Source organism: Myotis lucifugus, unplaced genomic scaffold (assembly GCF_000147115.1).
Source record: "Myotis lucifugus unplaced genomic scaffold, Myoluc2.0 scaffold_38, whole genome shotgun sequence".
Taxonomy (NCBI): domain Eukaryota; kingdom Metazoa; phylum Chordata; class Mammalia; order Chiroptera; family Vespertilionidae; genus Myotis; species Myotis lucifugus.
Genome location: NW_005871086.1, coordinates 4316767 through 4338044, shown reverse-complemented (window position 1 = coordinate 4338044; position 21278 = coordinate 4316767). Strand labels below are relative to the sequence as shown.

Below are 21278 nucleotides of genomic sequence, written 5' to 3'. Positions count from 1 at the left end.
TATTTCCATATCTGCACCTGTAAATTCCCAGTGCGTATTTTAAAAAGATAATTGACTAAATTTGAAATAGAAGCATCTATGTTGTGAATGTCACAAACCTTATAAAATATCAGATTTGATATTTTTCATGTGTTGAGTTTTATGAAGTAAATTTTGCTAAATACTGTAAAGCAGAACCAAGAGACTAGTTATTTCGTTTCAGTTGTTTGGTGAGCATGCAGACATAGGCAGGACCAGAGACCTTGCTAAAGAATTTTTGAGGAGTAAGGGGAAGCCAGTGAAGAGTTGTAAGCACAATGGTAATATTTTTAAAGACGAATTTGGAGGGGATAAGAGGCAGGAAATAAGAGGCAGGAAATTGGTTAGGGGAATATTATAGTAGTTGGGTTCAAGATAATGATGGCTTGGATTAGTGTGGAAACTTGTTATCAAATTTGCTATCCATTATCAAATTTGGCAAGCTTGTCTTAACATATTTTTGTGTGATTTTACAGTATTAAAAATAATTGTTACTTCTTGCGTGCTTACTATCTGCCAGATTCTATTCTGAGCATCTTGCATATACAGTAGTAGCTTGTTTATCCTGACAATAACCCTATGATAGTCACATTATTCTCATTTTATGAGTGAGGAAAAGGAGGTACCAAGAGGTCAAGTAACCAGCCCAAGTCGTTTCCTAGTAGTTACAGGCAAAGCCAGGTATTAAATTCTTGTCTCTGACTCTATTCAAACTCTGTTCTTAACTAGGACAGGGTTCACTGCCCTTTAGGATGCTGAAACAGCACACTTTGCTATGATTATTAATCCTGTTAGGAGTTCATCCAAGTGGTTTTTATACTGAAAAAAAAAAGGAGTTGTAGAACAATTTACTTTGACAGTGTTTACATTTATTTTTATTTAAAATGTTTTAATCCCTTTACTATGAAATATAATAGGAAAGAGCATAAAACAAATGTATAACTTTCTGAATTATTATAATGCATAACCACCACCACCACCACCACGGTAAAAATGAAAGAAAAATTGTCAGCATCCCAGAAGCCCTTGCATGCCCCTTTCCTTTACCATTTTAATACATAAATATGCAAAATGAACACTATAGTTCAGTTTTGCTTGTTTTTGAACTACAAGTAAATAGAATCACACAATATGTAATCCTTTGTACCTGGCTTCTTTTGCACACAATTATTGTTTTTTACTTAACAATCATCTACTTAATAATAAATCTGGAAGTAGGTAGACCAGAAGTCTGGCATGTCAGGCCCTTCTCGGCCTTTTAACAATATATTTGTTGGCTTTCCCTGTGTGGTTGCAAGGGGGCTCCACAGCTCCAGACCTCATGTTTTCACACAACCATAGCCCAAGAAAGGAAGCAGGGACAATTATAGGAGCAACAGAAGTTCCCTTTGCACGCACCTCTTTTCCTTATCAAATTTAATGAGCCAGTTAACAATAGAGTTAATAGACCCATTTTTAGTACATAAATTACTCAACTTTAGGAAGATTTAATGAAATTCATGTTAAACTCTTGGAACAGAGGTAGAAAACATGCTTTCAGTAAATATTGGTAACAAAAAAACATAACCATCCCCAAATCCTTTAAATTACTTATATTTGTTATTGTTACTTTTAGCTTTTCATTCTTATCTTTAAATGGCTTCTGACATGATCTGTAGTCCTAGACCCATTTTGTAAGATATAAAATATATCTTACTAGAGATCCGGTGCACGAAATTCGTGCACAGGGGCGGTGTGGGGGGGGGGGTGACCCTCAGCTCGGCCTGCACCCTCTCCAATCTGGGACCCCTCAGGGGGATGTCTGACTGCCAGTTTAGGCCCGATCCCACAGGAGGCTGCAGTTATGTGCAAAGTGGCACTTTGTGAGTTCTGTTGTCCAGTCTGCAATTAAAGGGAAATGTCTGCAGCTGGAGATCTAGAGGGTGTCACATAAGTGGCTGTATCTCTCAGTGGACTGACTGGCTCTGGCAGCCAGTACGTTGGCAGTGTTCTATCTTGGTGCTTTTACACAGTAAAAACCCTCATCTCTCTCTCACTAAAGTTCTATGACATTGCTTACTTAGAGAAACTATTTAAGAGATCAGAAATTGGTGGAATAAGATTTTGACAGGGTAATGGTCTCTTAGGATATTATATATTCACTAGGGGCCCCGTGTATGAATTCGTGCACCATGGAAGGACTGTGGGCCATGAGGCTACGGTGGGCACAGGGCGGGTCTTAGCACATCCTCCACGCCCCCGCCCGGCCCCTCCCGCCACGGCCGTCCCCTCTCTGCCAGCAGCAGGTGCGAGTGGTGGCTCTGGCGCCAGCAGCGGGTGCAAGCAGCAGTTGCCAGCCCCGATTGCCCCTGAGGAGCAGGGGGAGGTGGAGAAGCTCTGAGGGGCAATCAAGGCCGGCAGCTGCTGCTCACGGCAGTGCTGGCGCCTGCAGTGGGTGCAAGCGGGGCCAGTGCTGGCAGCAGGTGTGAGCGCCGGACGGGACCGCGGTGTGCGGGAGCAAAGAATTTTCGGTAACCACCACAGGCTTGCCCCGATGACAGCGACTGGCGCCCCGCCTTGGTCTGGGGCCACCGCTCACCTGCTCCACCATCCTGCCGCGGCCTGACCACCATGTTCTGAGCTCTGCTGCCTGCTGCTGTCGCCTGCCATGTTCCGTGCGCACCCCCTGGTGGTCAGTGCATGTCATAGTGACCGGTTGTTTGGTTGTTCCATCGTTTGGCCTATTTGCATGTTAGGGTTTTATATATATAGATAATTCATTTAATTTTTAAAGCCAGAGGCTATTTTCCAGTGGCAGAGTCCTGGTCTGGTTACTTTGTTTCCAATATACAAAATGATAAAACTAAATTAGTGGACCTTTGGACCTGCCTTTGGAGAAATACCCTGAATACAGCATGGTTTAGTCATATAAAATGAAATACTTCTATTAAAAAAATAATAAAGAGAGATATCTGATATTCCCTCCACAGTTTTGTAATATTTTAGGCTTAATGTTAAGACTACAAAGCATGTGAAAAGTCTGATTCCCAGACATGGTGATATATACATGTGTCTCTTGTTTCTATTTGAATATTAAATGAACGAGTGTTGGTCATTTTTAAGAAATTGAAACATGCAAGCATTTGGCAATTTCAATCCAATATTATGAATATTAACGAACATTTGTGTTTTGATTAGAATTATTTGGCTGTGAATCTCTGTTATATCCTGGTATGTCATGGTGTTGATTGTGTTTCTTACATGGGAACTTGTTACTGTTCTTTGGCAGTTTTTAAAAATAAACTACTCTGAAACAAAACACAGACCAAAAAACCTAAAAGCAAAATTAGCTTTTATCAATGCATATCTAATTATGATTATTGTGATATGTGAGTCAATTAAAACAAGATTCCAAAATACATCTACACTGATAAATCAGAATTGTTTATATTTTCTATTTAAATATTTTTATTATTTATTTTTATAATTTTAGGTTTGCCATCAGAAAGATAATGCTCTTGGAATTTAGGTGAGTTAAAAGTCTTTACTTTGATGAAGTTAAATATGACAGTATGATTTAACATTTAGATAAATTTTTTATACATTTCTGTGAGTGGTTAAGAAAATCTTAAATTTTGAAGATTTGTATTATGATTTGCTTATTTTGGAATATGTATATGAAATCCTTTGTTTTGAAAGATGATGCTACATTGTCATTATAACTAGTATTTTGAATTGTTTCTCAATAATTAAGATAGTGTGTGCTGAGCAATTTCTGAACTCTTACTCTGTTCAACTAGTCATCAGCCTAAGTAAATTGGAGTTCATTCTATAGCCATTTTTTCCCCTTCCAAGCTAAGTTGCTGTTACCAAGGCAGCCTTGTTCTGACCTAGCCACTTATAAATATTTCAGACTAAAGAGAATGTACAATTTTTAGATCATGAAGGTAAATTAGGTTATATTTCAACCAGGTATGGCCTGTAGGCTGGAAATAAAAGCCAGAGTTGTTGTTTATGATAGGAATATTTACCATTTATTGAATACTTGTCTTGTACTAGATAGGCACAATGTTAAATATTTTACATACAGAGCTCTCATAGCAACCCTGCAAATTCAGTATTATACTTTACATTTAGTGGAGGAAGAACCTGAGATCAGAGAGATGAAGTAATTTGTTGAAGATAATGCAGTCAAGTAATTGGCAGAGTTGGGATGCCAGAACTCATTTTTCTATTTCTCTACGCTACCTTGAGGTTTAGTCTGCATCGGAGGTCAGAGTCTCTCTTTTAACAACCGTTACTACTTACACAACATGATTTAACCCTCGCAAACAAAGGGCAGGAAGTAGGTGTTCTTACCAGTTTTACAGAGAGAAATTAAAGTTTATAGTTATGAATTAACTAGTAAGTTGACTACCTACTATAGCCTAAGAAATGTGTTGTTATTGAATACTTGATCTCATTTAAGTATTCAATACTTAATTGGACCTGCCTTTGGAGAGATACCCTGTAACTACAGCACGGTTATTCATATAAAATGAAATACTTCTATTAAAAAAATAATAAAGAGAGATATCTGACATTCCCTCCACAATTTTATAATATTTTAGACTTAATGTTAAGACTAGAAAGCATACTGAGGTTACTAAGTAAACCCAATAAGATCTTCCTTATTTTATAGAGGAAAATACTGAGGCTAGGAATTGGACCCACCTGGCCCTTAGGTTAATAATGCCCTTTCCATCATATCATCTTTCAAGAAGACAGGAAAAAAATCAAGAGGATGCTGGTATACAGTTAGTATAAAACCAGAATTCTATGGTCCTGACAAATATCAGATACCAAAGCATTGCAGGAACCAAAGGAGAAAGCAACAGAACAAATCGCAGACACCAATGACAGTGAACGATTTTTAATAACTGAAAAACTGGTTACTTTTCAGGGACTTTTATATAATTTCTATGTGACAATGCAAATTGTGAACAGAGTAACTGCAGAGCAGCAAAGAAAGAGTGAAGATTTTAAAATCTTCTCAATAAAAACACAGCTTACTCAAAGAGGAAGAAGGAAAATAGATTGAATATAAAATTCTCAATTGTAATGATAGAGAAGATAATAGAGTAAGATTAGTAAACAGGAAAAAAACCTATCAATCTAGAAAGAATTCTATAACCAGATAAACTGTCATGAAATAAAGAAATTTCAGACACATTAACAGACTATTGCTAACAGAAATTCTAATGGACATAATTCAGAAATAAAGAATTTAAATTTGTAAGAAAGGAATGAAATGATTCTTCATGCATTTTATTTATGAAAGAGCACTTTAGTTTCTAACTTGAAGCCTTGACCATTATTTTGAGTAAAATATTCCTTATCCAGCTTCCTAGGTTCTCACAAATTAAGCAAGAAGGATTGCTAAAGATAGATTCATGGAAATACTAATATGAGCAGATCTTTGAAGCATAGAAGTAATAGAAAAATTATAGTGCATAGCAGAATCTAAAACACTTAATTGTCTGTGTGTGTGTGCACACATGCACACGTGCACATGCAGGTGTAAGTGATTAAAACGTCATGCATGTGGAATAATTTAAAGTAGGAACAACAAATCCTGCTTTTTAAAAATTAGTGCTTTAGAGCAGCGGTCGCCAACCAGTGGTCCGTGAGGTCCAAAAGGTTGGTGACCGCTGCTTTAGAGTACAGCCCAGTACAGTAATTGATGCTTATAACTACCCTGAATAAGAAATGACTAAGTTATGTTTTGGAAATTAGAAACATGTAATTTGATTAAGAATACTTCACCACGGTCTTAAAATAAGAATTTTGGCATCTTGAGGGGAAAATGCCAGTTGTCTTGAAAACTGACTTATGTTGAATACCTCGTAAATTAAATATTACAAAGACTCTTGATTGTTAAGTATCTTTCTTAGGAAGTCACTTGGTTCTGATAGGAGTCAATGTTAATTCTCAATTACATTTCTCTCTGAAACTGCCCATCATATCATTTTGTTTTAAAACTGATGTCAGATATTTTTATTTATTACTCTACAAAGAGACTTAGGTAAAGGCAGACCTTATCTTCTCATGGTGATAATTACGTGTCAGTAATCTTTGATGTCTTCCTATTTGAAATATAAGACTCGCACTCTCCAAAGCTGCATTTGCTATACATAAGTTTGTAGTAAGTAGCAGTGACCTAGATTACAAGTAAATTTGTGAAAGTTTCTCAAATTACAAATAGAAATTCAGAATATTCTCAGAAAGTTGTAAATAATATGCTTTTTAGGTGAATGACATATTACAAATGTCAGTAACTAAAGAAATATCCTATGCCTTTTCATTCTTCACAGCCAGTACCTTGAAAATTACCTTTGGATGAATTATTCTCCGGAAGTGTCCAGCAAGGCCTATTTAATGTCCATCTGTTGTATGGTGAATGAGAAGTTCAGAGAAAATGTCCCTGCATGGGAGGTAACAGATTTAAGTTACTTCATACTGTGTTCACTTAAAGCCATTGCAAAGTAGCAGAACTTTTTACCTGTACTAAATAATATTTTCAGAACAGAATTTTACCCAGTAATAAACTAAATGTTGCCCTGACTGGTTTGGCTCAGTGGATGGAGCATCAGCCTGCGGACTCAAGGGTCCCAGGTTCGATTCCAGTCAAGGGCATGTACCTTGGTTGCGGGCACATCCCCAGTGGGGAGTGCGCGGGAGGCAGCTGATCGATGTTTCTCTCTCATCGATGTTTCTAACTCTCTATCCCTCTCCCTTCCTCTCTGTGAAAAATCAATAAAATATATTTAAAAAAAAAAAAATAAAATAAATGTTGAGAGAAAGAATAGATATATTAAAAAATAATACTAGATTTCATTTGGTTTCAATACTTCCTTCAAACTAATTTACTATTAATTAAAAAGTTTTTTAAAAAAACATTATTTACATGTTAAGAGTAAAGAGGGAATATAAAAAAGGAGAGGGTGTCCTTGAGATTAATTAAAGTGGGAGCACTATAATTTTTGCTGAAGATGCTGTTTCTTTTTTTTAAATCAGAAGATTTAAACCACTTCAGATCCTTACTGAAACGATAAAGCCTACGTAGTTACAGGCATAATCCACAGAAGAAAAGATAAAGAAATTAAAGCCATTATTGTATTAGCCAAAGATTTCTGCAACTCTCAATAGTCCAGAAACCTATACTATTTGACTTGCTACCTACCACCTATATATATAAAACCCTAAGTACGGTTGACCGTTTGACTGGTCGCTATGATGTGCGCTGACCACCAGGGGGCAGACGCTCAACGCAGGAGCTGCCCCTTGGTGATCAGTGTGCTCCCACAGCAGGAGCGCTGCTCAGCTGACCAATGGGTGCCAGACGCCGGGTTCAGCGGCAGCAGGCGCAGGGGGCTGGGATGAGCTGGAGTGGCACAGCACCCTGTCGGGCTTGGGCTCCTCTCTGGCCACCTGCAGCTTCGTGCACTACTACATCTCTCAAAACTGGCAGTCCGACATCCTCCAAGCGGTCCCAAATTGTGAGGGCACGAATCCATGCACTGGGCCTCTAGTTAATTATAAGTAAGCAAATAATCTTTTGGTAATTATTTGTTTTTTTAAGTAGACTCCTAAAAAGTCTACCAGTGCTTGTTTAAGGAAGAAAAAGAGGTGAGCAAGCTATTTCAAAATGAATTTTTATATTTCTCTTCTCAGACTTTCAAGAAGAAGCCAGACCACTTCCCATTCTTTTTCAAGTGCATCTTGAAAGCAGCATTGGCTGAAACTGATGGTGAATTTTCACTCCATGAACAGACAGTCTTATTGCTTTTTCTTGATCACTGCTTCAATAGTTTGGTAATTTGACTTTACTTTCGGGGAACTTTCAAGTTTTTTTGTTCTTTTAAGTTGACTGTAGATGATCTTACCTCTGTAGCAACTCTTCATTCACAGCAGTGGGCAAGAGGATAATGCTAACAGCTTAATTATTTCAGCCACTTCTTAACCATTTTAGAAGATGTTTGCTTTTTCATAGATTTGGACTTGCTCTCTCTTTTTTCTATTAGACTCTAAGAAAAATGATAATGAGAACTGAAATTCTCCAAGGTAGAGCAGCAGAGAGCCTGGTTAATAGGACTTTTGAGTGATGAGATCTGTGCTATAGCTACAGACAGAAGCACCTTCATTACTCTCAGTCATACTTCACCACAGGCTGGCAGGTCAGCAGGAGGCTCGTTTTGAGTTGACTGAGTAGGGGCACTTGTGGATGATCTTTGAAAATCTCTTGGGTTGTATATGATACATTTCTAACCCTTCATAAGATTATCTTGTAAAAAATTAAATATTTACAATAATAAATATTTTATTTGTGCTTCCCTCCTGTGGTTATCTGAATGTATATGCCTATTTATTTAAAGATAAGTGCTTCTGAATTGATGTGCACTTAGACCCCTGCAGGAGAATGCATGGGATTGTTTCCTGTCCTGTAGACTGAATGTTGATAGAGGGATGGTTATTACCTGTTACCATGTACTATCTCACATGGATCTTGTAAAGGCATAAAAAATAGATTTATAATGCCCCCTTTTAATGTCATTTTCACATCTTTAACATTTATTAAACCGAACAAAGCAAATATAAATAGATGTGATTCCTTATCAAAAACTGAACAGAAATGAGATTTAATTAGTATTAGTTTGGTGCTAGGTTTAATTAACTTAAAGCCAGCTTATTGAAATGTTCTATATTTTTCAATGTATGGTCAGTTCTCATGATCTGAGGTAGTTATGTTCTTTAAAGTTTCTGTGAACACCGAATTAGCTAAACCTGAGCCATTGCTCCTCAGGAAATATAGGGTTAGGTTCAGCAAGCCTCTCTGGTCACATTTCATTAACCAGTCACTACATAACCTTGTTTTATATGTTTCTGTTTAAACACACCTTATGTAATATATATTGTTGACTCATTAACGTTGAATTCATTGCAAATGTCTCATGACTTACATCTGAACAAATCTGATATAACTCATTTTCTCTGTAAGGCACGTCACAGCCTTCTTGAGCCTATGAACACTAGACAACACTTCAACCATGTGGTTGGGGGCCATTTTAAATAGCAAAACCACACTAAAAGGGCACAAAAATGTGAAGAAGTAGCACTAAGTGGACCAGGAAAAGGACACATGTTTATAGAAGAGCTGAAACGAGAAGGCAGAGCTAGAAACATGCATGTTGGATAACTCACATCTTCACTGCTCTGCGTTGTTTATGAATGACTGAAAACGTCAGGATGTTGCATTTGGGGTTACAAATACATTTTTGCAAGTAGATGAATTCACAGATACCGATTGTGCAAATAATGAGGATTAACTGTATCTTTTAAAACAAAGTATTGAACTTTTTAATATTACAGTGTCATTAATTTAAAAATATTGGTCGCATTTCCCCCCCCCAGAATTTAAAAAGACGTATGTTGCATATGTGAAGACTTAGGTTAAAATGCTCATGTGTTTATAAACTTGTTTAATTTATGCTTTAAACAGGAAGTAGACTTGATACGAAGTCAAGTACAGCAGCTTATCTCCCTCCCAATGTGGATGGGCTTACAGCCTGTAAGTATCTAAATTCGAAATTTAGTTGTATATATGTTATAAGTGCAGCATGTGGTTTTAGACTATGTAGCTTTAATATGAGTATAAAATGATAGCTAAAAATCCCTTTTCCTGCTTTAAAAAAAATGTATCTAATTTACCATACATTAATTTTATCATAGATTTAGTTTTTCAGTTTTAAAGTTCTTATGTATAAACCAATGTATATTTTACCTAATTTTAGTACTATAAGGTGATATAAGATAATATCTATTGAGCTCATATAGAAGGGCCTTAATTTAGCAAAATACAGTTATTCTTTTGCTTTTTTAGTATTTTTATCGACTTCAGAGAGTAAGGGAGAGGGAGAGAGAGATAGAAACATCAATGTTGTGAGAGACATCAATCGACTGCCTCCTGCACGTCCCACACGGGATCGAACCCAAAACCTGGGCATGTGCCCTTACCGGGAATCAAACTGTGACCTCCTGGCTCAACTACTGAGCCACACCAGCCAGGCTATGGTTATCTTAGTGTATGTCTTTGGATGAGACTCAATACAGAATTGAATTTTTATTTTCCTTAATTGGAATATATACATACAGCTATAGGAGAAGGTCTAGATCATGTTTAATATCAATGACTTCTTTTTTTTTTTAATCAGATCCTTATTAGAAATATATACTGATATCAAAGTCAAATTAGGGAGTAAAGTTAAAACTCAAATTTCAGTGTAATACTTTATTCAGGATTCCATTTCCTGCATGGGTGTTTTTGCAGACACTCGGATATGCAAGCTCATTCTAGGTACCAGTTAATGGGGATGAAAACAGACACATATAAATAATTAATAGTAAGTGAAAAACTGCTAAATGCCATAAAAATATGGTGATGTGGACATTACCTTTTTACTTATAATATCTGTTTACTTATAATATGTTTTATGTTTATTGCTGCAGACTCATTTTTCAAACTTTTTTAATCATCTTGCTCATAGATGTTAATGCTCCTATTTTTTGAACTGAAATTAATTTTAGAACTAAGGGAATTTAAATGATTATTGAGCTTAAAATCTTGACTAGAAAAGGCATTTTCTTTTGTCTTAGTTTTTTCTATTAACAAGTGTTAGAAATGAACAGTTTTTAAAAATATACTTATTCGTTTCTTAGTTTTCAGGTTTTGTCATATTGCTTTCAGGTTTTATCCCATTGCTCTCTGTTATATTCATACATTAGAAAACTAATAGTTGATCTAATCTTTATTCTTGAGAATTTTGAGGTTACTGGTGATTTAATATCTCATAATTCTTTCAGGCACGCTTGGAATTAGAATTAAAAAAGACACCTAAGCTAAGAAAATTCTGGAACTTGATTAAAAAGAACGATGAAAAGATGGATCCAGAAGCGAGAGAACAGTATGTTTCCAAAGCTTCATTCTTGTTGGTTTATTATGCTGGGTTGTGGGCCTTAGATGATGTTGACTGGTTTGCTATTTCCTTACATATTAGTGAACCAGATAAATGATTAAGAAGTGTTTTTACCACATTTTGCTTCTTTCCCTTCTCTCTACCTGAGGGATAAGCACAGTAAAACCTTGATATAACGGACTAATTTGGGCGAAGGGGTGTCTGTTAAAGCTGAAAGTCCATTATATAATAAATTAGGTTTTCCGAATGCATATGTGAAAAAATTAACAAATTAGTTTACCTGTTTTTACTTATTTAGACACATTTGTATCATTAAAATTCAGTATGTAGGGAAAGCTTAATTTCACAGAAAATTTTTCTATATGTATTACTGTAATTTTAAATTTATACTGAATAGGTCTGGTAAATGTGTGCACTCAGCCGTCGCTGCGAGAAACAAATGCACACGGCTGGGCGTGGCTTTGTGCAAGTGGGAACATGTGCTGGCACGCATTACAACTGCTGCAGAAAGTCATGCACTTAACAACAGAACCAATTACCAAGCACAATGCAGTGTGATCACATGCTAATCATTTGCTGAACATTGTTTACAAGTGGTGACTCTTGGATTTAAATATGTAGACTATAGTTGTAAATATATAATATTTATTTATGTTGGCAAAATTACTACAGTGTTTTTTCCAACATATGCCCTATTCATTAAAATTTGTTAAAAAGAACTGAATGAATAACACAAAAAAATAACCTGTTAATTTAATTATAAGCAAATCTTGGTTAAAAGCAATTTCAGATTGACAGGGTGTTAAATTTCATATATGACATACTGACTGGAAATGTTGTCTGTTAAATCCAAAGTCCGTTAAATTGAGGTCTGCAAAATTGAGGGTTTACTGTACACCAGTGGTCTTCTCCCTGCCTCTTGTCCATAGTCTGTCTGTCATGGATGGTTTGCAGTTTTCTCCACAGTCTTCAGGCTGTCAATCCAAGTTTTCTTTCTTTTTCTTACTGCCTCACTCTTAGCATTGGCATAGGACAGTGATGGCGAACCTTTTGAGCTCGGCGTGTCAGCATTTTGAAAAACCCTAACTTAACTCTGGTGCCGTGTCACATATAGACATTTTTTGATCTTTGCAACCATAGTAAAACAAAGACTTATATTTTTGATATTTATTTTATATATTTAAATGCCATTTAACAAAGAAAAATCAACCAAAAAAATGAGTTCGCGTGTCACCTCTGACATGCGTGTCATAGGTTTGCCATCACTGGCATAGGAGATATAGCAGAGAACATAATGGAAAGTAATTCCTGCCCTTGTGGAGCTTACAGTCTAGTTGGGGAAGACAGCCATAAACAGATGACTTACTGATATATAGTATATGAGATGGTGATACATGCTAAGGAGAAAAACAAATCAAGTATAAGGATTAAAGAAGCAGGTGAGGGTTATGGGTTATTTTAATAGTAATTATTATCCATTGGATAAAAGTCTGGTAGCAAGTATTCATCGACGAGAGTTCTATTAGTAGGACACAGAGAAAGGATCCGCATACTCTGAAGAGTTTATTTCTCTGTCTCTTTGAGGCTAACTGGTCTAATTGTGCTCTTGCCTTGTTTACTACATGACTGTCCTAGCAGTAATCCTTTTTCTTTCTCCACCTTTAATTGCTTTTTTTCATTCCTTTTGGACTAATTACATGATGTCTTTGCATCATTTGAGTACTTTTTTTTAAAACCCTCTCTTTCTATTACCTCAATATGATTTACCCTTAAATCTCTCTGGCCCTGACTTCCACATTTTCCTATCTTTGTATAACTCTTTGCTGTATACTTCTGTTTGGATGCATTACCATGAACTTAAGCAAACAACACTAATTGCTTTTTCCTCCCAAACTTACCTTTCTGCCCTGTTCCTTTGAATTCTTTCAGCCATTTGGCGTGGAACCCTCTAATTCTACTAGCTATTTAAATTAGTAAGGAGTAGAAATTGTTTTTTAAACTTACATTTAATTTTTAGACATTGTAATACTCTACTATATTTAATACTTTTAAGCATTTTAAAGTATAAAATTGCTCATCTTATTTTAACTACATACCTTAAGTAGATTTTTAATGTTAAGGACAAACTATAAATTAAATTTTGGAAACTCCTTTCTTGTCCTGACCTTTGAGTCACAAGTGAAAGCTTTTACCTGAAGAAGAAAAAGGTGCTTTTTTAGTTGCTTATTAGGCCAGGGATGAGGCTCTTCATGTAGTGCTGTCTTTGCATACAGAGAGGAAGCTTTGTGTTCAGTTTATGGTCCTAATTTTAGAGAGAGATGAAACATTTGAACAGTGTAAGAAAGACTTGTTCAATATCTTTTACTTTTGAAATAATTGCTTTTCAAAATGATTGGTCGTTCTGAATGTGATTTTAGAGCCTATCAAGAAAGAAGATTTCTTTCACAGCTCATCCAGAAGTTTATCTCCGTGCTGAAGTCAGTCCCACTTTCCGGTAACTGTCTTCTTTTACTCAGCTTATTTGTGAAGTTATTTAGATGTCCATATAGGATTTACTAATCTTTACTCTAAAAACTGCTCTTAGAGTGATTTTATTTTATTCTTTTGTTAATCCTCACCCGAGGATATTTTTCCATTGGTTTTTCTAATGAGAAGAGAGAGAGAGAGAGAGAGACAGAGAGAGACAGAGACAGAGAGAGAGCATCAGTTGGTTGCCTCCCCATGAGCTCTGACCCCATGAGGACTGGGGATCAAGCTTGCAACTGAGGTATATGCCCTTGACTGGAATTGAACCCAGGACCCTTCAGTCTGCAGGCCGACACTCTATTAAGCCAAACCAGGTAGGGTAGAATGATTTTAAATGAAAATAATTGTAATAACCCTTTTCAAGTATATTACCAGTCAGTATTGTGATTGCTATGAAAAAGTCACGTATATTAAAGGCATCAGCATGGTTATTGAAATGTTCATTTATTTAGCAAATTTTTTTTAGCTTGCTTACAAGACCCTGGTCCTGAACAAGGAGCTAGGACAAAGTGGTAAACAAGATAGTCACAGACCCTATCCACATGGTATTTACAGTATAGTGCTGAACAGTGTTTTCAAGTGACATCAAACACTGTTTGGGGAGAAAGAGAATTTTCTTTGAGGTATGAGGTACAAGACAAAATAGGAAGGATTTCCCTCCATTGTGGCCCCCACTTATTGATGAAACATGTAAGTATATACTATGTAGAGTATACACTTTAAAATATATAATGATCATTGTCCTGGCCGGGTGGCTCAGCTGATTGGAGCGTCATCCCATACGCCAAAAGGTTGCAGGTTCAATTCCTGGTCACAGCACATGCCTAGGTTGCAGGTTTGATCCCCGGCCAGGGTGCATACAAGAAGCAGCTGGGGCAGGAGCCTCCCCCGCCTTTGCGGCAGCACTAAGGATATCTGACTGCCTGACTTAGGCCCACTCCCTGCAGGGAGCAAGCCGTCAGTCAGACATCCCCTGAGGGCTCCCAGACTGCGAGAGGGCGCAGGCCGGGCTGAGGGACGCGCCCCCCCTTCCCCCCATTACATGAATTTCGTGCACCGGGCCTCTATTAAATTTAATAAATGAATTAGTATAAGCATTTGCAGGGTACCTTCTACAGGTCTAGTGCTGTGTTAGTTACTGCTGGGAGTCCTTAGACTGAGCAGCAGTAGAGACCCTGAAATTATCTCCTTTTTAATTGAAACAATCTTGCCAGGATGGTTTTAGCTAGTAAAATGGTAGACCATTTTCTGGCATTCGGAAAAACCTTGTACTCTGAAAATATGCATGTCACAAGACTAATTATTTACAACAAAAATGTGTTTTTTACAGTAGTGCATTATGCTCATGGATAGTATAAAATAAGAGTGATTTAAAAACATTTTATTGCTGTGTCATTGACATGTTAATGTCAAAAGAAATACATGTACAGTGGAAAAAAGTCATAAAAATTATCCCTTTAATTGGTTTGGTGTGTATCTTTCCCACCCATTTTCTATGTATTCTATAGTATATTTGTATGCATACATGTGCACATATATGCATGTGTTTATGCACATGAAAGGAGTTCTAGAAAATTAGCATGTGAAGACAAGGAAAGTGGGGCGAGAACTTATATAAAACTGCCTTTCTAGTTTTTATATCTCAGGTTTTTTCAAAATCTAATCATTCACAAATTTTTAAAAATTAACACTTTAAAACATTTTTGCAAATCTTTTTAGAATGTGTTTCTGATCCAAGCTAGGTTTTTTGTTTTCTTATATTTGTAGAGCTAAACATAAGGGTAGGGCCTGCCTTCTTTTGAAATCTATGTGAGGTCCTTACTCTGATCATAGTCCAATCCTGATGAATAAGAGACAAGTGGCCTTGTTTAAATCACTGCCAATTTTAGGATTTAGTAACACAGAATAACCTAAGTAAGAAAATTCTAACATGCTTTCTTCATTATATCTAGAACCTGTCACTATGGACAAAGTTCATTACTGTGAAAGATTCATTGAACTTATGATTGATCTAGAGGTAAGAAGTGTGCAGTGACTTTTCTATCGTGTAATAATCATTAAGGCGGCTAAGATTATGCATATGACACTATATATGAAATATTTTTTATCACCTCAAACTGGCCTTAGTTTAATATGCCTATTTCGGAGTGTCTCAGAGAAGAAAGTCAAAGCAGTTGACCCTTGAAGTGATCAGATGACTGCTGTTTGTAGAAAAAACATTATTTAGTATAATTGTTAAATATGAGCTCAGCAATGGCAGTTTATTTTCTGTCACATTTTAATACCTCTTCACAGAGTTCTCAATAGTGGCTGAAATCATGGGTTTGTGGCCATCTCTTTAATAATCTCACTTTTAAAAATTTGCCTAATATTGTTGATGAAGAACGATACTGCTGCTATTGCCAATTTTTCTCATTAAGATTCTCAGAAAAGAAAATTTCATACTATTAGGTAAAGGATTTTGATGAAAAACTCAGATACAGAGTTGGTGTCCTTCAGATTGAATTTATTTCCTGTCCATCTTTAGTGAAGCGGATTGAAAGAAAATCCTTTCTGTCGGCTCCTTATCTGGAAAGGTGGGGTGGTTTCTTGGCATGAGGATCAGAGTATTAGACTAATAGTCATTCATGAGGTCTTCATTCACTTTCTAGCTCTGCCTGTAACTAGTTTATAACCTCTGGGGACCTCAATAACTTCACCATAAAATGGGGGTGTTTGATTAGATTAGTGGTTTTCACACTGGCAGTTCCGCAGCATTGCCTTGCTGACTGTCAGAGGGGGTGTGGGGGTTGCGAACCATAAAAGAAGTCTCCACTCAGGGTTCCTCACTCCCTGTTTTCTCAAAGCAGCTTCATTTTTAAACCTATACACAGTACATATTGGGATTTCATATAGGATTTTATATGAAAAAAAACAAACTCAAAAATCTGTATTTTTTGAGAAATATTAACACCGAGTTTATTTACAACATGGACCTTGCTTTGTGCTTGGTGTCTTTGGGCGACTGGAGGGGACTTTGGATGTGATTAACACTTTCAAGTTAAATATCAATAGTTTCACCTTCAGCTACAGAAAACCTGCAGACTTACTGCCGTGGTGTTTATTTTTTCTAGGCCCTACTCCCCACAAGGCGCTGGTTTAATACCATCCTGGACGACTCCCACCTTTTGGTTCACTGCTACCTTTCCAACCTTGTTCATAGGGAAGAGGATGGCCATCTTTTTTCCCAGGTGAGCATTGATGTATCTGAACATACGTACTGCTCTTATTTCTGAATTGACCTTTTTCTGCCATGAAACTGGGAGTACCAGAGCATCACACAAAGTAATTTTGCTTTATATTGAATTGAATAATGAAGATTTCTTATTAGTCATTTTTTAAGTAAAATCAAGTCCTAATGTACAAAATGAATGCATTCCTGTATAGGTGGCCTCTAGTACTGACATTATAACTTTTTGCTAATCACATGTGATTTTATTATTATTTTACTAAATTATGTGTGATGTGGTCCCACATAACCACTGTGGAATATAACAGATGATGAGCACTAATTTCAAGTAAACTATGCCCTAACACTATGGCCCTCCTTCCATGAGATGATGCTGCCAGGCAGTTGAGAGCGTGGATGTGTATACACTTTGTTTGTTAACTTGGATAAGAAGATGAAAGTGTTAGCATTTTGCATTTTCTGTAATGTCATCCAGAAGAAAAGTCTTCTAACAAACTTCTAATACTTGTCTTTTGATGAGGTCATAGTTAGAGATACAATTTTTATGTGTTTACATATTATAAGACTTCTTTTATATTATGTCTGTGAGCATTCCTTTTTCTTTCTCATTTTCTTATTAAATCCCAGTGATTTGATTCATATATTAAAATCCTACTATCCGCTATGCCATAGATTAGAATTAAGAATAATAAAGATTTGGGGCAAAGGCAGCCTAATGAGCTGTGCTGCTGCTGCTGCTGCAGGGGAAGCAGGCCTCGCTTAGCAGCAGGAATTGAGCCAAAGCACAGCCTGATGGCCATGGAGACTGAGGAGAGGAGTAGATCGTTAGCCTTCCCCACCTTGCTGTTTTCCCTCATGGATGAGATTCTCCTATCATGAATTCCAAAACCCTCATTCAGAAAATTCTCGGTGGCCAAAGTAGAAGACCTCAGGAGTTTCCTCTAGTGGTATAGTTCTATAAATTTGCAGTCATGTAGATTGATTTCCCCCCCATTGAAATGATTGGCTTTGATTAGATCCATGGTCGGCAAACTGCGGCTCTCGAGCCACATGCGGCTTTTTGGCCCCTTGAGTGTGGCTCTTCCTAAGCCTTAGGAGTATCCTAATTAAGTTAATAACAATGTACCTACCTATATAGTTTAAGTTTAAAAAATTTGGCTCTCAAAAGAAATTTCAGTCATTGAACTGTTGATATTTGGCTCCGTTGACTAATGAGTTTGCCGACCACTGGATTAGATCATCAGTGTCTCTTATTATTGGGGTTGGAGCCTAAGTTCTTCTCTGTATAAGTAAACCATGTATATGAAATAGACTTAATTTATTCACGTACGTACCTATTCTCACATAAATAAAACACGCTTGGGTATGTTCTGAAATGTTTGTTGTACTGTTTACATTATAAAATTTTTCAGCACCTCTGAGAAGGTAAATGGACTTATTAGTTTTAATAAACAGTGTCTGTTGATGCTTTCTTGCTCTTATGTTCACACAGTTTGTTAATTTAAATATATCCTTTCAGCTTTTGGACATGCTTAAGTTCTATACTGGTTTCGAGATTAATGACCAGACTGGAAATGCTCTGACAGAGAACGAGATGACTACCATTCACTATGATAGAATCACTTCTCTACAGGTAATTGAAATGCATGATAGCCTTTGCTTCTGCTCCATAACGTTAGGCCATGAGTAATTTGTGATTTTCATAGTACAAATAGAATAGCTATTAATTTAATACTGTTTTCATTTTGAACTTTGAGTTCATGAAAAAAAATGTCTTGCTTTCATAGGCCTCATCCTGATACTCAGAAATAATAGTTACTGGGCCAATTTAGTGCATTTAAATATCAGTTGTATTTTATGAAAAGAGATATTTCAACATATGACAAAGTAGTATGAACATTTTGTATATATTTTTTTTACTTTAAATTTTTTTATTTTTAATTTTTAAGCCTTACACAAGGACATGTTTTTACTGATTGGATAGAGGGGGAGAGAGAGATATTCATTGGTTGCCTCCCACAGTTGCCCCTACCAGGAATTGAACCCACAACCCGGGTATGTGCCCTGACGGGGAATGAACCCCACCACCTTTTGGTGTACAGGATGACGCTCTAACCAACTGAGCAACACTGGCCAAAGCAACATTTTGTACATTTTAAAGATAAACACAGGTAATGAAATTTACCAGTATAACTCAGATGTAAAAAAAAAAAAAAAAATACCTTTGTGTTCTACTAATGCTCTCTTGCTCTTGAGCTCCATTTTCTCTGGTGGCAGAAAGAAATTTTTTAAAAATATATTTTGATTTTTTACAGAGAGGAAGGGAGAGAGAGAGTTAGAAACATCAATGAGAGAGAAACATCGATCAGCTGCCTCCTGCACACCCCCTACTGGGGATGTGCCCGCAACCAACGTACATGCCCTTGACCGGAATCGAACCTGGGACCCTTCAGTTCGCAGGCTGATGCTCTGTCCACTGAGCCAAACCAGTTAGGGCAAAAAGAAACTTTTGTTTGTCAATTTAAATTCATTTCTTTCTGTTCTAAAAACTCATTTTTGGGATAAAGACTCAAACTTAAGTTCAACTGTCTCTCATGATCAATTCCACTGTCTCTCACGGTGTCTCTGCTCTCCCTCTTCTTTCCCAGTCTGCACTGGGGTGCGTGGAAACACTAGGATAGCCTCATTGTTTGGAAGAGGAGTGCTTGGCACACTGTCTCCGTTCAGACTTCCTTTCCTGCTTTTCTCGGAGCGTTATTGTTTTTGTCCTTGTGCCTCTGCCCTTGAAGTGACCCTGGCTGGTATGGCTTGTGGTCTGTGTTCCTGGCACAGGCAGGGCATGATGATTGCTCTCAAGGAGCTTGGCTGTCTCCCTGCTGACGAGGCCCAGCTTTGTTCTTGATGGTGCTAGAACTCTCCTGAGAAGTGACTCCCATTCATTTCCCAGCTTAGCTCACTCTTTAGGTTTGGATTGCAGGGTCATTTGCCATTGCCTGTTTTAATCTCATGGCAAGCTCATCCATAACCTTGGCAACCTTCTGCATGATCCACTAGGGGGTACGTGAAAAATTCTGGGTCTTCTATGTGCCACATTTGCATTAAGGAAGACTAGGGATGTTATCTCTTTCTCCTATCAAATCAGCATAATGCCACTATTTCTGTTTTCTTCGAGCTTACCCCATGTTGGTTGGGGTGGTACCCTGCAAGGCCCTCTGTTTCCGGGGTTCTAATGTAAAGCAGGGCACAAGCTCACTATACTTTTGGCCTCAAGCTATCTCTTCAGTGGGGATTTTCCTTAAAAATTAAAACTTCCTTTTAGTTTTGTTAGAGCCATTTCTCGATAATAGTGTTTTGTTTTTCTTCCCTCATGTCAATGAAGCTGGCTTTCCTATATATTCAGAGGACAAGTTTAGAAATAAAAAACTGAACATTGACTCTTTGTTTTTGCATTTCTGCTAGAACTTTTCTAGTTTTCCCCCAGTGTATTGTCTGCTTCTAGCTAAATACGGCAGAGGTCACATATGAGAAGCTTTAAAAGAGAAGTGCATAAATATATTTTTAAATGTTTTTACTATAGAGTATATAAATTGTAGATTGTATTAATATGTGGACATTAATTATTGATATTTTTTTGTTTGCTTTTCTTTTCTAGAGAGCTGCTTTTGCACATTTCCCTGAACTCTATGATTTTGCCCTCTCAAATGTGGCAGAAGTAGATACTCGGGGATCCTTGGTCAAGTTATTTGGACCTCTTAGGTAAGGTAACATGAAAGGAAAAAAGAATTTTAATGTTTTCTTTTATAGTACTTTAGGTAATGTTACTTGCTGCCCAATTTATTGACAACCAGAACTAGCTAGTGCTTCTCTAGCATGTGGTATCTTTGAGTAACCTATATATAATTATCCATCCTTTTCTGTTCTTTGTAAAATTTATATTTTTCATAACATACAGTTTCCTAGATTTTAAATTTTTCTTAGAATAGAACATAAACCTGGTATCCCATCAGTCATAAACAACATACAACAGAAACCAAAAATGTTCATCATACACTATTCCCCTCTTATCCACTGTTTTGCTTTTTTGTGGATAAAAACAGAAACACTCAATGGAAAATTTCAGAAATAAACAAATCATCAGTTTTAAATTGCATACTGCCCTGCTTCGTCCTGCCTGGAACATGAATCATCCCTTTGTCCAGCAATCCTTGCTGTATACCTATTAGTCACTTAGTTGCCATCTTGATAGCCAGATTAACTTTTATAGTGTTGAGGTGCTTGTATTTCATTGTTATTTTAATTTATGCCCCAAAATGCAAAAGAGTAGTGATGTCAACAATTTGAATATGCCAAAGAGAAGCTGTAAATTACTTCCTTGGTTTAATAAGAAAGAAAGTGTATGCTAAGGTTGCTAAGGTCTTTGAACCTTGAAATTGTGAATCTTGAAACTAAAGAAGGAAAAAGAAATTCATGCTAGTTTTGCTGTCTCACTACAGACTAAAAATTATGGCCACAGT

At 36.8% G+C, this 21278-nt stretch overlaps 1 protein-coding gene across 7 annotated transcripts in view; it reads left to right on the top strand.

The window, feature by feature from the left end:
• Positions 1-21278, top strand: part of AQR (aquarius intron-binding spliceosomal factor) — an 87577-nt gene that overhangs the window by 8719 nt on the left and 57580 nt on the right. For 4 of the 7 annotated variants that reach the window (XR_002828932.1, XM_023752894.1, XM_023752898.1 and 1 more), the window contains 10 exons: positions 3491-3526; positions 6351-6471; positions 7711-7851; positions 9536-9604; positions 10897-10997; positions 13427-13503; positions 15488-15552; positions 16649-16765; positions 18284-18397; positions 20417-20520. Coding sequence is in view for 6 of the 7 variants with exons in the window: in XM_023752894.1 (XP_023608662.1) it covers positions 3491-3526; positions 6351-6471; positions 7711-7851; positions 9536-9604; positions 10897-10997; positions 13427-13503; positions 15488-15552; positions 16649-16765; positions 18284-18397; positions 20417-20520 (945 nt within the window). In the remaining variant the exon portion in view is untranslated. Of the gene's footprint in view, positions 1-3490; positions 3527-6350; positions 6472-7446; positions 7579-7710; positions 7852-9535; positions 9605-10896; positions 10998-13426; positions 13504-15487; positions 15553-16648; positions 16766-18283; positions 18398-20416; positions 20521-21278 lie in introns of those variants that run through there. The other 3 variants (XM_023752895.1, XM_023752896.1, XM_023752897.1) reach the window with 3 other exon arrangements.